Below are 18,051 nucleotides of genomic sequence, written 5' to 3' on the forward strand. Positions count from 1 at the left end.
GGCCTGCAGCACCATCTCACCTTGACGAGGTACTCTCCTCCCCATTCTGCAGCAGAGAAGAGGCAGCAGCCTGCCCAGGCCCCAGTGCTGCAGGGTGGAGGCACCAGGCTGGTGCACACACAGGGCCACAACCCACTCGAGGCCACTTACTTCCTGCTGCTTTCTCTCCTGCTACGAATTTGAGCACTTCTGATTCAACCTGACAAACTTTTTGGAGTGGTGGTGGTAGGGACTGGCCCATTGGGTGGGTCGGGGCCCCTGTCAACTCAACAAACAGGCACTCCACACAGGCATGGGGGAGCTGGAAGGATGAGACAGATGCAACTGACCTGTTCTCAGAGTTGGCTGTCCAGGTTAGAGAGCCACATGTGTCACCAGCTCCCGCCAGAGGGGGTCCCAGAGGAGGGAGATGCCCCAGGCAGATGGGGGTGGCACGGCAGGTGGAAAAGTACAGAGTGTTGTACAGGCCCCGAATGCCCGGTCCCCGATACCTGGAGGCTCTACCCCCACGTGGGGTGCCACAGCAGCACGCAGGCAGGGGTGGAGAGGAGGCAAGTGTGCACCCAGAGGCTGGGAGAGGAGCTCCGAGTCTCCCGAGATGACCCACCACCCACAAGGCGCGCAAAGAAAGCTGGTCTTCCTCACTCCAGGTCAGCAATCCAGGCTGGGAGGAGAGCGTCCCAGGTGGAGCTGGTCTGCAGCGGGGCGGACTCTGGCCCCCTAACCTTCTCCTTGTGCAGAGCGTTGTTCTCCAGCCCATCCACCTGCAGGAGTTTCTTGGCCACCCCGATGCAGGGCAGGTCTGTGACGACACCAAGGTGGCAGGCTACCCCAAAGCCTGTAGGGGCAGAGCAAGATGAGGCTGGGGAGGTGAGGCAATGAGCCCAGCAGTTTAGAGACAGTGTGGGGATGGGGGCCACACCAGAGCCTCGCTGAACTTTTCCATGTGAACAGAGGCCTGTCGGTGGGCAAGGACTTGTGGGACAGGGCTCTAAGCCCCACCCTGACCTCGGACGTGGCCCTCTACCCTGACTTCCGGGCTGGCAGGCTGGGTGGAGGACGACTCCCCCTCCCCCCCACCCTGTTCTGACAAGATTAGGAGCCTGATTATAATTAGTGTGCTCACATGCTTCACCTGCTTCTTTCATCCTCCCCTCCCCTTTGTGGCCACCTTCAGGCCTCTGCAACTCTGCCCTTAACTCGCCCAGAACTTTGGGACTCCTGCCAGGGCACAAGGATTGCAGTGACTGGGGGCCAGGCCCAGGGCTGGCCTGCTGGTCCTCCACTAGTGTCCAGGGTGGCTCTGGGCCCACAGGCTCCCAGGGCAGGGGCTAAAATCACAATGCCACCCCTTCCTGACTCCCTCTGCCGCCCAACCCCCAGGTTTGTATCTGAGGGTAAGACAGCCCCTCCCCCTTGGTGGTTCTCCCCGGGACAAGGTTCTAGCACCCAGGTGGGTGTGGGTTTCCCTGTGTCAGTGGGGAACAGGCACACCTGTCTGTTCCTGTTCCGTTTCAGGCAAGGGTCTGTTTAGGACACAGGGCAGGCCGCCAGTGGGACAGGCTAGCTGGGCTCAGGGCCTGAGACTTCTGGAAGCGTCAGGGCCAAACTGGATGTTGGTACCTGAGCTGAGCCAGCAGAGGTGGTGGAGGCAGGCAGGAAAGGGGCAGGGGTGAAGAGAAGTAGGGGCTCCTTACTAGGGGGCCTTGACAAGGGAAGCAAGGCCAGAAGGAGCTGCAAGGCCAGGCTGGTGGCAGAGGGCCTGGGGCCTGGTGCAGGCGGACTGCACCCCTCCTGGTCCCTCTCTTACAGCCCTCTCAGGGAGTCTTGGGAGCAGATTACCTCGGTGGTGGAGCACCCCATTTCCATCCACAAAAAGGACCTGGAAGAGCCACAGGGGAAAGTCACGGTCAGCTGAAGTGCCCCTCGCCCATCAGGTTGGGGCATCCCAGAGCAAGACGAGGGCCCCAGCTCTTTAGGTCTGATCCCTCTTGAGGCAAAAGCACTTCTCCAGGAAGCTCGTGGATATCTCCCTGCAATGGGGCGGGGCCTGTGGAAGGCCTTTCCTCCAACCCAGTGAGATACCTGCCTGGGGCATGAGGCGGGGCTCCTTCTCCCGCAGCTGCTGCACCGCGTCCACCAGGAAGGGCACCTCTCGGAAGGCCAGGAAGCCTGACACGTAGGGGGCTGTCAGGCTCACCATGCGACAGTCCTCATACATCACCTGCCACCAGGCACCCAGGTCACTAGGCACGCGCGGCCCTGGCCACCTCCCCCGCACCCTCGCATGCCCTTGGCCCTTATCTGACAATCCCTGTCACTCCGTCTCCCAGGCCCACCCCCAAGTCGCCCCCTTCCCTGCCTCACTAACTGGAGACAGGTGATCCACCCTGCAGATGGGCAGTGGGGATTCAAATGCTGCCATTTCAAAGGTACTGGCCACACCTGGTCTGTAACAGGCCCTCCTCAGGCTGCCTCCTTTGTAAATCAGACCTGCTGCCTCCCCACCCCACCCTGCTGCCAGGCTTTTTGGAGGCTCACAGAAGACAAAGCACAAGAAGCACCTGTGAATAGACACCATAGTGCCATATTAGAAGGGGCCTCCGGGAAGAAAAGGCCAAGTCTTCACAGAGGCTACAATAGCAAGAAGGGCAACTCTGGCTTTAAGAAAAGAGATTACAAATATTTCGGAAAAAGGACAGGCACGATCTCACAGTGAGGCAGTTTGGAAGAGAACTGGGTCCCAAGGGATGGGAGAGTCCAAAAAGAAAAATTCTGAGGCTGCAAATAACCCCAGAGAGAGAAGAGGGGATACCCCTGGGGATGTTGTGCTAAAAGGCCTGGCTCACGCTGGGAGAAGTAGGGGCCAGGAGTCTGAGGCAGACCTGCTGGGGACCACCCAGAATTTTCACACGCTCTGGCAGACTCTTCTTCAAACTGAAAAGTCCTAACACAGCATGGAAGAGGAGGCCCTGTTGGTACTTGATTAGCATGTAACGACCCGCTCAGAGCACAGGACGGCAGCCCTAAGCCCCTTAAACATTGAGTTTTCATTACAGCCAGACCACCGGAGGTGAGAACGTTTCCCACTAAGCACACATTCTCCAGAACCTTCAGATGTCCTGGATTGTTACTGACCATCCCACCCCCCCACCAATCTCTTGGTGATAGCTTTCAAAATCATACTTCCACCTCTCCCTTGAAGCCAGGTCATAATGACATGTCCCTAAATGAAAGAATTACTCTAATAGCATGGAGGAAGGGGCTCGTCCTTCCAACATTTTTATCAGTGACTCACAGGAAACTCATCAAACTGCCAATGACCTAAAGTGGGCAGGGTCCAACCGGATGACAGACCAGAGAATTCGATTCACAGTGAACCCGGCAGGCTGGAGTGCTGAACCCCATGCAACAGGATGACTCTTCACGGGGACATGTGTGAAGTGTGGCCTGAGTTCCCACAGGATGATGGTGGCTGCTTACGTTTGAATCCCTCTGCACAAGCTCCAGGAACCAGAGATCCACAGGAGAGGAGATGAACCCCCTCTACCCCATGCCCACAGCATAACTGGGAGACAAGCCAATTACAAGCAACGGTGTGCATCTACGGGCGGAAATAAACAGCCCAGACTCACAGAGCCAGCTCTGGGCCCCTCGCCAGAAAGGCAGGTGGGGAAGGGACAAGGGCAGGGGGTGTGGTGGGGCACAGTGGTAGGGAGCCTGATGGAATGAGACCTGGGGGGCAGCCCCAGCCTTATCAGGAAGATGCTGCTCTGGGGAGACACAGGTGAGCCCTGGGGGCTTGTGGAGAAGAGAGCGAGGCCAGAAGTGTAAGGTCCTTTGGAAACGAGAGTATCAAAGAATCAGAAGAGACACTGGCCGTCTTTGCTTCTGAAAAGGATGCCATTTATTGGCACGACGATACTTCACCGTCCCTCATGATTTAAGAAACCCACTGAGGCACCCAAACCCCTGGCCCTTGAGTTTCCTGTTTAAATACATTTTTTTTTTTTAAGGCCACACCATGTGGCATGCAGGATCTTCCCTGCAGTGGAAGTGCAGAGTCTTAGCCACTGGAACACCAGGGAAGTACCTAAGTACAACTTAGAGTGAACAGAGAACTCAGAAGGCAATGATCAAACCTTGTGAGTTGATGAAATACTGCCCCCAACCAGTTGTGCAGCAGAGGTAAGTTAACTAAACGCCAGACAGAGAGCACAACCTGGCAGAAATAAAAACAGAAACACAAAAAAACCTGACAAGACAGAAAACCCAGCATATGCATGACTGAAAAAGAGAAACAAAACTATGGAGCTGAAATAATAAATATAACTAATACTTAAAACCACAAACTAAGAAACGTTCCAAAAATAAAAGAAGATCTGACCCCACATATTGAAAGACCCAAGTGGGAACTTGGGGAAACTGACATGGAAGTCAACTCAAGATGTATCTTAGTGAAGATCCACCAGAAGGCAGGCAGCAGAAGCAAGAAGAACTACAATCCTCCAGCCTGTGGAATGAAAAACTGCATTCATAGAAAGACAGACAAAATGAAAATGCAGAAGACAATGTACCAGATGAAGGAACAATATAAAACCCCAGAAAAACAACTAAATGAAGTAGAGATAGGCAACCTTCCAGAAAAAGAATTCATAATAATGATAGTGAAGATGATCCAGGACCTCGGAAAAAGAATGGAGGCAAAGATGGAGAAGATGCAAGGAATGTTTAACAAAGACCTAGAAGAATTAAAGAACAAACAAACAGAGATGAACAATACAATAACTGAAATGAAAAATACACTAGAAGGAATTCATAGTAGAATAACTGAGGCAGAAGAACGGATAAGTGACCTGGAAGACAGAATGGTGGAATTCACTGCCATGGAACAGAATAAAGAAAATAGAATGCAAAGAAATGAAGACAGCCTGAGAAACCTCTGGGAAAACATTAAACACACCAACATTCACATTATAGGGGTCCCAGAAGGAGAAGAGAGAAAGGACCCGAGAAAATATTTGAAGAGATTATAGTTGAAAACTTCCCTAACTTGGGAAAGGAAATAGCCACCCAAGTCCAGGAAATGCAAAGTCCCAGGCAGGATAAACCCAAAGAGAAACACACTGAGACACACAGTCATCAAACTGACAAAAATTGAAGACAAAGAAAAATTACTGAAAGCAACAAGGGAAAAATGACAAATAACATACAAGGGAACTCCCATAAGGTTAACAGCTGGTTTCTCAGCAGAAACTCTACAAGCCAGAAGGGAGTGGCAAGATATATTTAAAGTGATGAAAAGGAAGAAGCTACAACTAAGATTACTCTACCTGGCAAGGATTTCATTCAGATTTGACAGAGAAATCAAAAGCTTTACAGACAAGCAAAAGCTAAGAGAATTCAGCACCACCAAACCAGCTCTACAACAAATGCTAAAAGGAACTTCTCTAAGTGGGAAACAAAAGAGAAGAAAAGGACCTACAAAAACAAACCAGTAACAATTAAGAAAATGGTAATAGGAACATACTTATTGATAATTACCTTAAATGTGAATGGATTAAATGCTCCAACCAAAAGACACAGGCTCGCTGAATGGATACCAAAACAAGACCCATATATATGCTGGCTACAAGAGACCCACTTCAGACCTAGAGACACATATAGACTGAAAGTAAGGGGATGGAAAAAGATATTCCGTGCAAATGGAAACCAAAAGAAAGCTGGAGTAGCAATACTCATATCAGATAAAATAGACTTTAAAATAAAGAATGTTACAAGAGACAAGGAAGGACACTATATAATGATCAAGGGATCAATCCAAGAAGAAAACATAACAATTATAAATATGTATGCACCCAACATAGGAGCACCTCAATACATAAGGCAACTGCTAACAGCTATAAAAGAGGAAATCGACAATAACACAGTAACAGTGGGGGACTTTAACACCTCACTTACATCAATGGACTGATCATCCAGACAGAAAATTAAAAAGGAAACACAAGCTTTAAATGACACAACAGACCAGATAGATTTAATTGATATTTATAGGACATTCCATCTGAAAACAGCAGATTACACTTTCTTCTCAAGTACACATGGGACATTCTCCAGGATAGATCATATCTTGGGTCACAAATCAAGCCTCAGTAAATTTAAGAAAATTGAAATCATATCAAGCATCTTTTCCAACCACAACACTTTGAGATTAGAAATCAATTACAGGGAAAGAAACGTAAAAACCACAAACACATAGAGGCTAAACAATATGTTACTAAATAAACAAGAGATCACTGAAGAAATCAAAGAGGAAATCAAAAAAATACCTCGAGACAAATAACAATGAAAACACGATTCAAAACCTATGGGATGCAGCAAAAGCAGTTCTAAGAGGGAAGTTTATAGCAATACAATCCTACTTCAAGAAACAAGAAAAATCTCAATAAACAATCTAACCTTACACCTAAAGGAACTAGAGAAAGAAGAACAAACAAAACCCCAAGTTAGTAGAAAGAAAGAAATCATAAAGATCAGAGCAGAAATAAATGAAATAGAAAGAAAACAATAGCAAAGATCAATAAAACTAAAAGCTGGTTTTTGAGAAGATAAACAAAATTGATAAACCTTTAGCCAGACTCATCAAGAAAAAGAGGGAAAGGACTCAAATCAATAAAATTAGAAATGAAAAAGGAGAAGCTACAATGGACACCACAGAAATACAAAGCATCATAAGAGACTACTACAAACAACTCTACGCCAATAAAATGGACAACCTGGAAGAAATGGACAAATTCTTGGAAAGGTGTAACCTTCCAAGACTGAACCAGGAAGAAATAGAAAATATAAACAGACCAATCACAAGTAATGAAATTGAAACTGTGATTAAAAATATCCCAACAAACAAAAGTCCAGGACCAGATGGCTTCACAGGTGAATTCTACCAAACATTTAGAGAAGAGCTAACACCCATCCTTCTCAAACTCTTCCAAAATATTGCAGAGGAAGGAACACTCCCAAATTAATTCTACGAGGCCACCATCACCCTGATACCAAAACCAGACAAAGATACTACAAAAAAAAGAAAATTACAGACCAATATCACTGATGAATATAGATGCAAAAATCCTCAACAAAATACTAGGAAACAGAATCCAAAACACATTAAAAGGATCGTTCACCATGATCAAGTGGGATTTAACCCAGGGATGCAAGGATTCTTCAATATATGCAAATCAATCAATGTGATACACCATACTAACAAACTGAAGAATTAAAAACCGTATGATTGGACTTCCCTGGTGGCACAGTGGATAAAGAATCTGCCTGCCAATGCAGGGGACACGGGTTCGATCCCTGGTCCGGGAAGATGCCACGTGCCATGGAGCAACTAAGCCCATGTGCCACAACTACTGAGCCCGCATGCTGCAACTAAGGAGCCCGCGTGCCGCAACTAAGGAGGCCATGTGCTGCAACTAAGGAGCCCACCTGCCACAACTATGAGCCAGTGCAACCAAATAAATAAATAAATATTAAAACACCACCACCACCACCATATGATCATCTCAATAGGTGCAGAAAAAGCTTTTGACAAAGTTCAACACCCATTTATGATAAAAACTCTCCAGAAGGTGGGCATAGAGGAAACCTACCTCAACATAATAAAGGCCATATACAAGAAACCCACAGCAAACATCATTCCCAATGGTGACAAACAAAGCATTTCCTCTAAGATCAGGAACAAGACAAGGATGTCCACTCTCACCACTATTATTCAACATAGTTTTGGAAGTCTAGCCACAGCAATCAGAGAAGAAAAAGAAATTACAGGGATACAAATAGGAAAAGAAGAAGTAAAACTGTCACTGTTTGCAGATAGATGACATGATACTATACATAGGTAAATCTGAAGATGCCACCAGAAAACTACTAGAGATAATCAATGAATTTGGTAAAGCTGCAAGATACAAAATTAATGCACAGTAATCTCTTGCATTCCTATACACTAACAACAAAAGATCAGAAAGAGAAATTAAGGAAAATTAAGAAATTAAGGGGAGGCGGGGCTGGTGGTGGTGGTGGGATGAATTGGGAGATTGGGATTGACATATATACACTAATATGTACAAAATAGATAACGAATAAGAACCTGCTGTATAAAAAATAAATAAATAAAATTTTTAAAAATGTATCTTAGTGGAAAAAAAAGTAAACAGCAATATACTGGACCCCCCCCTCAAAAAAAATCTCCACAGTAATCATAATCTACTATCAACAGCAACTATCACATAACACATGTCAAAGTTTTACAGATCAGAGAAAAATACAAAACCAGCTTTAAGAGACATGTGGGGACAACTGGGGAAATGTGTTATGGAATGGGATTCAGGTGGTGATGGAATAATGTATGTATATTTTAAGGTATGATAATGACGCTGCCATTATGTAGGAAAATATTCTAGGACAGGTTTGCTGAGCTGTCACAACCTCTAGGAGGCACTCTTGAATCTCAGTGCGCACACACACAAAGACTACAAAATCAGCTGAATCTTAAGCAGAGGGTATACGGGTGTTCAATGTATTACTCTTTCAACTTTTCAGTATGTGCACACATTTTCAAGTTAAAAATCTGGGAGAAGGGATGAAATGAGAGAGTAGCACTGACATATATACATTACCAAATGTAAACTAGATAGCTAGTGGGAAGCAGCAGCATCGTACAGGGAGATCAGCTTGGTGCTTTGTGACCACCTAGAGCGGTGGGATAGGGAGAGTGGGAGGGAGGGAAACGCAAGAGGGAGGGGATATGGGGATATGTGCATACATATAGCAGATTCAGTTTGTTATACAGCAGAAACTAACACAACATTATAAGGCACTTATACTCCAATAAATGTTAAAAAAAATTCTGGGAGAAGGAAAAATCAGTTGTATAATTAGCGTGTGGGCATGATCTAGTCAGTAGTCTCTGTGAAGATATGCAAGTTTCAACCTAAGCTGGCGTTGTGCATTAGGCCCACCAAATGTTTGAACCAAAAGGCTGAACTGCACTTGAGGTACTCGATTCAGTTCTGGGTGCTGGATGTAAAAATGGGCCCTACTCACTGAGGGCAGGCTGGAGGACAAGCAGCAAGTGAAGGAGCTGGAATCACCTCAGTGAAACTCAGGAGAACACAGGACTGTCTTCAAATAGGAGGGTAGGAAAGGTTTGTCCTGTGCTCTGCACCTTAAGGCAGAAGTCACAAACAACTAAATTTCAGCTCCATGTGGAAAAGAACACACGAACCAGGCTTCCAACTATGGAACGGGCTCTGGTGTGAGGCCACGATTTGTCAGGGATGGTGAGGAAAGGATTCCTGGCTGTGCGAAAGGAGACCAGTGATTCACAGCCTGGCTTTGCTTTGGAATCACAGGAAGGATTGTTTAAAAAGGTAAATATCAGTAAAGGGAGTGGGGCCCTGGAATCTTTTTTCTTTTAACAACTTTATTGAGATATAATTGACTACCATAAAATTACCTGACGAGTATAATTCAACGCTTTCTGGTATTTACAGAGTTGTGCAACCATTATCATAATCCAATTTTAGAACATTTTCACCACCCCCAGGTAATTCTTATACCCATTAGCAGTCACCCTCCATCCCAATCCCTAGCCCTTGGCAACCACAAATCTACTTTGTGTCTCTATGAATTTGCCTATGGAATCCATATTTCTAAATGCACTTCCAGGCGACTCTCATTGCATAGATCCATGGTTGGGCATTTGGGAGTCATTGGACCAGACTATTCCAAGATCATTCCCTAGTCTAAGCTTCCATACCACAGGATGACAAGTGCTGACTACATCCAAGTAGCAAGCACTCTGCTCAGTGCTGGGGCTCCAAAAGAAATACAGTATAACCCTGCCCTTCAGAACCTACAGATGGTGGGAAAACCAGAATATACCAATAACTTTTCTTTGAGGTAAGGGGAACTATTCAAAACTATTATTGCAATGAGGGGAGGAAGACTACTGCAAAAGGAGAGTGCTCCATTAACAGGCTGTAAGATCTGCGAGTACCTCCTAAACTGATAACTTTAATACAGTGTGAGAAGCACTGTAATAGCACATGCATAAGAAACAGGCCTAGGACAGAGACAAGGGGGTGGTTAATTCTGCAGGTACGGAAAGGTATAGAGCAATGGGAACAAGTGAACTGGGTCTTGAGAAGCGAGAAGTCATCCTCAGAATTAACAGTGGCTTAGCATTTAATTTTTGAGGGCTTACCACACGCCCATTATGCTAATTGCTTTCCATACATGATCTCAATTATTCCTCACCAAACTCTGAGTCAGGTATCAATATATTTCTGCTGAATTTTGACTAAAGGATCTTCCAAGTAAAGCACAAAGACGCTGAGGCAGGAAGGTAGTAGCTTTGGGATCAGGCAGAGGAGCAGGGAGGGGGAAATGCTGAAGCTGCAGAGCAGAGGTTTCCTCGTCAAGCTCTTCTTTAGCCAAGGCTTCCTGAGCTGTTGACTCCAAAGGAATCGTGGGCACGCTGTTCATTCATTCACGTATCTATTCGATCGTCTTCTATGTGTCAGGCATTGAACTAGGTGCAGAGGCTACAACCGGTGGGCAAGACAGCATGGTTCCTACCATTGTGGAGTTTACATTCTGGTAGGGGAGACACACAGGCCAATTCCATCCCAGTGTGATAAAGAGGAATGAGAGGGTGCTGAGAGCAACTCCTGGTCTTGCAGGACGAAGGGGGGCTTACTGGAGGACCTAAGAGATGAGGAGCAGTCAGCCAGGAAAAACATTCCAGGAGAGGAAACTTCACTGCTAAGATCAGGCAGGCAGATACAGCAAGGCGTGTTTGAGGAAGCCAAAGGCCTCTGGAGTGGGGAGTGGGTGAGGAGCGGGTGGTAGCCAGAGGTGAGCCTACAGAGAGTTACGTTAAGCAGGGGTCAGATCACGAACGGCCTTTATGCCTTGTCCGTGAGTGTCACTTTTATTTACCATGAGATCACAGGATAGGCACTTAAGTGTCTTAAGTGGACTAGGTGGTGACCTGCTCACATTTGGTTTTTAGAAAAATTGCTCTGATGGCAGCATGGAGAAGGGACCCAGGAAAGATTCTGCCTGTCACCTACAGGAGAGGTGACGGTGGCACAGCCAGGGAAGGGACAGCAGCGATGTAGACAAGTGGATAGATAAGACTCCAGTGATTTTAGGGGGGAGAAAAAATGGAGTTCGTGTGTGACCTGCTGTGAGGGGTCTGGGAAGACAGAGATTTCCAGCTTGGGCAACTTGAGGGTGTGTTGCTGTGGGCCCCTGACATGGGGAGCCCAAGATAACGGCCACACTTGGAGATCATGAGTTTATTTGGATGTAAGTCACAGAATGACTTCAGTTTTTGTCCCCTATCCTCTTCTTTTCAAAGGCTTCCCAATTCATTAATGAACTCCCACGAAAGGAGAAGCGGGGTTCTACCCTAACACTGTTCCCTGTCCAGAGCCCCACCTCTCTCACTAATGCACGCCGGGGCCCAGCGTAGCGGCCCCTAGCCAGCGTCCCCCCGGGGTTACCTCGAGCTCAGGGTAGCTGAGCACCACCAGGGAGGCGCAGGCGCTGACACTGTCGCCCTTCACAAAGGACACATCCACGCCCCCGACCCTCTGCAGACCCGAAAAAGCGGGGTCCCGTTGCCACGCCTCCGTGTCCCGGTCCACGACAAGTGTCTTCAACAGGGCTTGCTCCCTGAGGGCAGAAACAGGTCCAGCGGGCAGCCCAGCCCAGATCCCCCCACCCCGCGGTACGGCTGCGGCCGCCCACACACGGAGCGTCCAGGTCCGGGGTTCGGGGCTCTACCCGGGGACCCTCCCGGTCTCACCCCCTCCCTTCCCTGGGACCCAGACGCGTCGCCGGAAGCTACAGCTCCCGAACGCCCTTTCGCCCGCACGCCGGAAACGGTCGCAGGCCCCCGCGGCCCCAAGCCGGGGATTACGAGGTCGGAGGTCCGCGGGGAACCTCGTCGCTCCAGTCCCCGGATCTTACGCGTTCTCTGGCCCCATTACCGTTTCCAGAGCGACAGCGTTTCCTCCGGCGGCCTCCCAGCCGCCTTTCGGGCCATGGCGCGGCCCTGAACGCCCCTTCCTGTGGCGTCACTTGCGGAGCGCCGCGCGCAGGCGCCGGACCGCATCGTTGCCATGGCGGCGCTCAGGTCGGGGTCCGGGACGTTGCCGCCTCGTGGCCTGAGGCCCTGCTGGGGACCAGCGGCTCGGGAGTAGCGGCCGCCGACCTCAGAGTCAGCCTTTCCCCGCAGCCGTGGGGAAAGGAAAGTTGTCCACGTCCAGGGCCCCTGACGGGATCTGAAAGTTACACTGACAAACAGATCTGTAGGAGAAAAGCACGTGTACACATTTTACTGAATTTCTACACGTACATGACACCTTTCACCGGAGAGTGGAGACCTGAAGTGACCAGAGCGGGAAGCTTTATACCCTTTGGATAAAGAAACAATGAATTTGTGAAGAATTGTTAAGGCAGAGGGGTTTGGGCTGTGGGTAGTAAATGGTGAAACCAGATGGAGGTTTGCTCACCTTGGCCTTAAACGCCCTGTCTCTGGTGATGAGAATGTCTCTCTCCCTCCTGGTACAGGGAGGGGACCTTTCACGTGGGAGATTTGGAGTGAAAAATGGGAGAAGCAGGAGTGATCTTGCTGCTTCTGCCGCTTTCTCGAATTTCTCCGGCTTAAGATCAATACACCAATGTGCCATATTTTGGGGTAGTGTGTCCTGAACGCCATCACCAAGCATCTGCCGCTTACATGACACCTTGACCTCCGTTTCAGGGACTCTTTTTGAGGACAGGACACAGTCCTTAGTGGAGCCAGACTCGTAAATTTGACCCGGTGGATCTTGGTGAGCAGAAAGACTTACTACGGACAACCTGTGGAACATTGACTGACCCCCTGCTCTTCAATTGAATGAGTAGTAATTCCATTCTCTTTGTGCTGGGTGTTGTGTGAGATGCTGGGGTTACAGCTTCCTCATGGTGGAACTGCAATTGTGTTAAGTGCTGGAGTGAAAATAATATGGGAGCATTTCAAGGTCTGAGGTAGCAAAGAGGTTGGTGTATTTGAAAGGCAGCCAGCTAGGCTGAAGTGTAGCGATTTAACCCGTGGTTTATATTCTACTAGGGGAATTAAGAGAAGTATATGGATAAGTAATCTAGTCTGAATATAGACCTCAAGAGGAAAATACAGGATTGGAGTCTGAGGTTCAGGAAAAGCTTCATATGGCATTTGACCACTGGCGGCAAATGGGAGAGCCAAGATTTACTCTGCGGTCCATCTGGGCTGTACTGTGTGTCAGCCTTGTTGTGTTACAGAGCAGTCAGGACACAGAGGCATTTCGCTTTAGTTATCAGGAGTCATTCACTCCACAGGAGTCACTCCATCTCCACAGGAGGCAGTTACTGGGTGCTGAGGAAGGAGCAGTTCTCTGGGTTGAGGTTCTGATGTGCTTCAGGGTACAGGCGTGGTGATGGGGAAGGAATGCTGGGGAATGTGTAACACTCCAAGTGGGTCTACGTGTGAAGGAAGGGGAGCAGGGTTGAAGGCAGGCCTTTATAGGATATGCAGTTGCAGGGGTGGCTTCCATGTGCTCCAGCTGGGCCCTTTCCCCTCCAGCTTCTCTCTGCTCTTGCCCCAGATGGCTTCCCAAAATAATCCCAGCTCCTCAGAAGGAAGCACAGTCCTGCTGTCCCCAGAATACACTTCAGTCTGATGAGGTTTCAATCTTGTCAGCATTTGCTTTCTCGGGAGAAGGCACTTTCTTGGTGTTTTTCCAGTTGGAAATGAGATTCATAATGTTCGAGCAGGGGATTAATTAGTGGAGAGGGATTAGAAAGAGCAGGAAGCAATAAAAATGCTAATCATGGTTGGATGGATTGTTATTCAGCTCAAGGCCTCAGGCTTTCTTCTACTTTCTCATCTTGTGTCCCTCTAGACCCAGCTGATACAGCGACCCTACACTTGTTGCGAACATATGAAGTCAGAGATGTAGCAGTGCCCTTGCACGGGGCTGGACATGGGTAGCTTTACCTACTGAGCAAAGCCCTTTCTTCACAGTGATTGTTTATCACTAGAAGTTTGTTTCCGGGTTGGAATTGCCTGAACCTAGGAGTGACTGAAATAGCTCATGACTTGTCTCAGTTAACACGTGACGAAATCCTACAGCCACTGATGAAAGGTAAATAATTTACACACATAGTAAGGTCTTAGAAAGAAGGAGACAGTGATCAGTTGTGAAGATTTTCAGATTAAGTCATCACCAACCTAGTGAATGTTTCCTCCTGGGCCGAAAGCAGACAGAACTGTGGAGCAGGAACAATCCAGAATATGAATGGAAACCAGAATGAGTAGGCAGGGCTAGAGGGGAAGGTCAGGGTCAGTGAGGAGCTACTGAGGAAGGGAGAGTAGGTGGAGTTGACACAGACGCTGTGGGGAAGAAGACACAGGGCGGGGGGGGGGGGGGGGGGGGGGGGGGGCATGTCTCCTTCGTGAACCAGTGCCTCTTCTCCTTGCTGCGGTTCCAGACCATGGGGTTCTCTCCTGGAGGAACCTCTTCATTTTAGAAGAGGAAAATGCAGTTTTCCCCTAAAGCAGTGTTTTGCCACTGGAACAAAAGCGGGCTGCTGGAAATTTACTGTTTCTCCTTCAAGTGTCTATTTCCTTTTCCTGAGGAGCTGTTTGCCCATCCCACAGCCCAGCCCCCTGACAGAATCAGCTGTTACTCATCATTGGCTGGAGCTCTGCTATCCTCCAGGAAAGTCCTGTTAGGCAGGGAGTGGGAGGGCAGCCCTCTAGGATTAAGCTTTAGCCCCTGAGCCTGGCGACGGGGGAGCAGTGTGAAACTCCACTTCAGCTCTGCTGTCATTTTGTCCACAGGAAAAGTTTACCCTGTCACATTCTAAACCAGAGTGTATGTTTTCTGTCAAGAACCTTCCACTTTGGGACTTCCCTGGTGGTGCAGTAGTTAAGAATCTGCCTGCCAACGCAGGGGACACGGGTTCGAGCCCTGGTCCGGTAAGATCCCACATGCCACGGAGCAACTAAGCCCGTGCGCCACAACTACTGAGTCTGCACTCTAGAGCCCGTGAGCCACAGCTACTGAGCCCACGTGCCACAACTACTGAAGCCCATGCGCCTAGAGCCCAGGCTCAGCGACGAGAAGCCATTACAATGAGAAGCCCGTGCACCGCAACGAAGAGTAGCCCCTGCTCGCCACAACTAGAGAAAGCCCACGCACAGCAACGAAGACCCAACACAGCCAATAATAAATTTAAAAAAAAAAGAACCTTCCACTTTATGGACACCCCTGCAAGGACATCTCCACGAACACATGAAACCATTCCCCAAAGCCTCTTCCCCAAAGAGGATTCTTTAGCAGCAAAATTCAAGTTTATTAAAACAGCTATGACAAGTATAACAAAATTTACATCTGCCTGTGCTAGGCCAGTGTATTTCTGTACAAACAACAAGATAATGCTAGATAATGACAGTTAACACTTTGAAAGCATAGCATACAAAACAACATTATCTTCATCAAAAAAATAAAACCTTCATAAAAGTGGGAAAAAAAATTCTCCCCCCCATCCACCAAAGGAGGTCTTCACAGGCTGGCCAGCTCTATCCCAACTCTGAGGTATCAAAGGAGTTCCAAGTGCAAACTGAAGGGATGAACAAGCAACTCCCCCACTCTCACGTCCATTAAATGCACAATCCAGCTGATATTGTGGCAGAGTGCCTTTGCATGGAATGATTCAACAATCAGAGGTTACTACATGCAAGTGGATATTGTATCAAATCCTGGATTCCTGTGCTCCCCTTTATCAAACATGGTGAAGAGAAACCAAAGTAATAGAAATGGAGCACGGATTCTTCTACGGCTCCCTCCAATGGTGCTGAAGGGCCCATGGTGTCCTTGGCGAGCATTTTCTATTTTTGTAGCTCTCCCCATTCCATGGGCCCAATTTCAAGTTGATTGAGTCATCATCTCATTCAGAATATGTATGAAAAGACATTTACCTCTGACTTGTAAACAACTGTCATCCCAGGGCTAACAGGTGCTGAGCTATCTAGGAATAGGAATTAGTCCAGAGAGGTCAGAAGCATCAAGTAGATTTTTAAAAAAAGGCACAACACAGTGAGAAAAGCAGTGCAAGATCAGGGTGTGTTGACTATTCTTTATTTCCTTTTCAGAAATGTGACTGGTTTTATATTCTCTCTGAGTGTTATTATGCCTTGGCTGAGACCCAAAGAAAGGACCAGATAGTCATACACTTGGGGAAATCAAGACCACACTAAGAGTTCATGTTTATTTGGCAGAATGGTAGAGAGGCAAAAACTTCCCCAAGAAATGCCAGAACCATGCCTTTGATCCAAATTTACACTGATAATCTTTCATTTAGAATTTACTAGAATACTAGAACTGGAAGGAAATCAAACTAAGACACCGAAAGTGTCCTTGACTCTTGGCCCAGTGCTCTTCACAATGAAAGCTTGTGGGCTCTGACCCTGGAAATTTGGCAGTGACTCATTTGCGGGCTTGGGTGAGGGCTGGCTAGTTTGGCCTCACGGCACTCACAGAATGCCCTGACTTGTATTTGTGAGAAGACAAAAAAGAGTCTGGCACTTTTTCATATCTTCTTGAAAACCTAGAAATATTTGTACAATTTTCTGAATTTAAAGGAATGGAAGAAAGAAGAAAGCCAGATTCTCGTTTGTGAGTGCAGAATAAACTAGAAAAGAAGACAAATTAATAACCCCATTTTCCCTCCCTGTCACTATGCAGTGGTCTGAGGAAGAAGGGCCTGGTGGGCTGGGTACGTGCATGGTAAGAAGCTAGGACATCTGAGGCACAGATTCCTATATGTGAAGCTGAGAAGCTATTTTTTGGTTTCTCCTGGAATGCAGAGGATGGTGGTTTATTCTAGTTTCATATAATCTTCAATTTTCACCTCCTAATGAACGGTATTCAGAATATGAGAAGATAGTTTCAGAATATACACATGTTCCTGAAACAGCTTGGCTCTCAAAAAGTTGTCAGCCGATAGCACATCTTGGTCTCAAATTTAGTGCTGTGCCAATAGCTTTCCTTCTAAGCACGCACAAAGGCAATAGCCCACAAAGGAACCCATCCCACCAGTGAGGAGGCAAGAGCCTTCTCTGCCCAAGTCTCTTGCAGAGATAGAAAATGATTCTATCTCATCTGTCGATTCCGTTTCAGTTCAGCAGCCATTTTCCACACAGAGACACAACTGGAAAGCAGTATCTCTTCTGGGAACTGAGATGCCATTTCGGGAAGAATTTCACTCTCTTTAGTCTCCATGTAAATCACCAGTGTGTCTCTCAGGCTGAAAAACCAAGGAACAAGAGACAGCGTTAAACAGTCATGTGACATAAGGAGACCATCACTGGTTGCTTTTTCAGGTCGTCAGAGAACCAAAGTGCTCATGAAGGCCAGAAATAACGAGAGTCAACCAACTGCTGAGTTACCGACCTGGCACTAGAATCCTAGGTTCAAGGTTCTAGTACATCCCTGCTGCTCCCCACACTGCAGTACACATACCCTATGGGATGGAGCACCCCTTGATAGGGGCCCCGTCAGATGGTTCTAAGCACTCTAGTGATACACCTGCTTTACAAAAAAAGCCTCGCCATTCAACAAAAGCTTATATTCCAGTTCATCTGTATCAACAAAGATTGTAAATTCTCTAGAAAAGGGATCTTCTTTCCCTACACTAAAAGTCCAGGATAGTAAAGACTTCTTGAATAAGTTCAAAGAATACAAATGTAAATAGGCATATGCCATATACATAATGGAGGAAAACAGCAATTACGAAGTGTGTCGGTGAGGAAAACTGGAGTTTCACTATCTATTTAGAAAAACAGTAAAGCTAAATCCCTACCTCAGGCCACACATAAAAATAATTGGTTAACAAAACAAATGTAATATATAAAACTATAAAAGCACAGGAAAAAACATGGGAGAATATTTT

The 18,051-nt window shown here is 47.3% G+C and overlaps 2 protein-coding genes across 23 annotated transcripts in view; both read right to left on the minus strand.

Moving 5' to 3' along the window:
* The window catches only part of ENDOV (endonuclease V), a 100,100-nt gene extending 87,943 nt beyond the window's left edge, over window positions 1-12,157 (minus strand). For 17 of the 20 annotated variants that reach the window (XR_012328736.1, XR_012328735.1, XR_012328738.1 and 14 more), the window contains exons 1-5: window positions 12,063-12,157; window positions 11,574-11,745; window positions 2,090-2,224; window positions 1,843-1,882; window positions 726-838 (exon numbers count right to left, since the gene is read on the minus strand). Coding sequence is in view for 16 of the 20 variants with exons in the window: in XM_073798120.1 (XP_073654221.1) it covers window positions 726-838; window positions 1,843-1,882; window positions 2,090-2,224; window positions 11,574-11,745; window positions 12,063-12,118 (516 nt within the window). In the remaining 4 variants the exon portion in view is untranslated. Of the gene's footprint in view, window positions 1-725; window positions 839-1,842; window positions 1,883-2,085; window positions 2,225-11,573; window positions 11,746-12,062 lie in introns of all 20 variants that reach the window. The other 3 variants (XM_033848345.2, XM_033848348.2, XM_073798123.1) reach the window with 3 other exon arrangements.
* A 3,272-nt stretch (window positions 12,158-15,429) lies between these two features.
* The window catches only part of RNF213 (ring finger protein 213), a 112,172-nt gene continuing 109,550 nt past the window's right edge, over window positions 15,430-18,051 (minus strand). For all 3 annotated transcript variants that reach the window (XM_033846798.2, XM_033846799.2, XM_033846800.2), the window contains one exon: window positions 15,430-17,406. In XM_033846798.2, coding sequence (XP_033702689.1) covers window positions 17,253-17,406 — 154 coding nt within the window. In that variant the 3' untranslated portion in view covers window positions 15,430-17,252. The remainder of the gene's footprint in view (window positions 17,407-18,051) is intronic.

The sequence above is a fragment of the Tursiops truncatus genome, chromosome 20, assembly GCF_011762595.2.
Source record: "Tursiops truncatus isolate mTurTru1 chromosome 20, mTurTru1.mat.Y, whole genome shotgun sequence".
In the NCBI taxonomy this organism is placed as follows: domain Eukaryota; kingdom Metazoa; phylum Chordata; class Mammalia; order Artiodactyla; family Delphinidae; genus Tursiops; species Tursiops truncatus.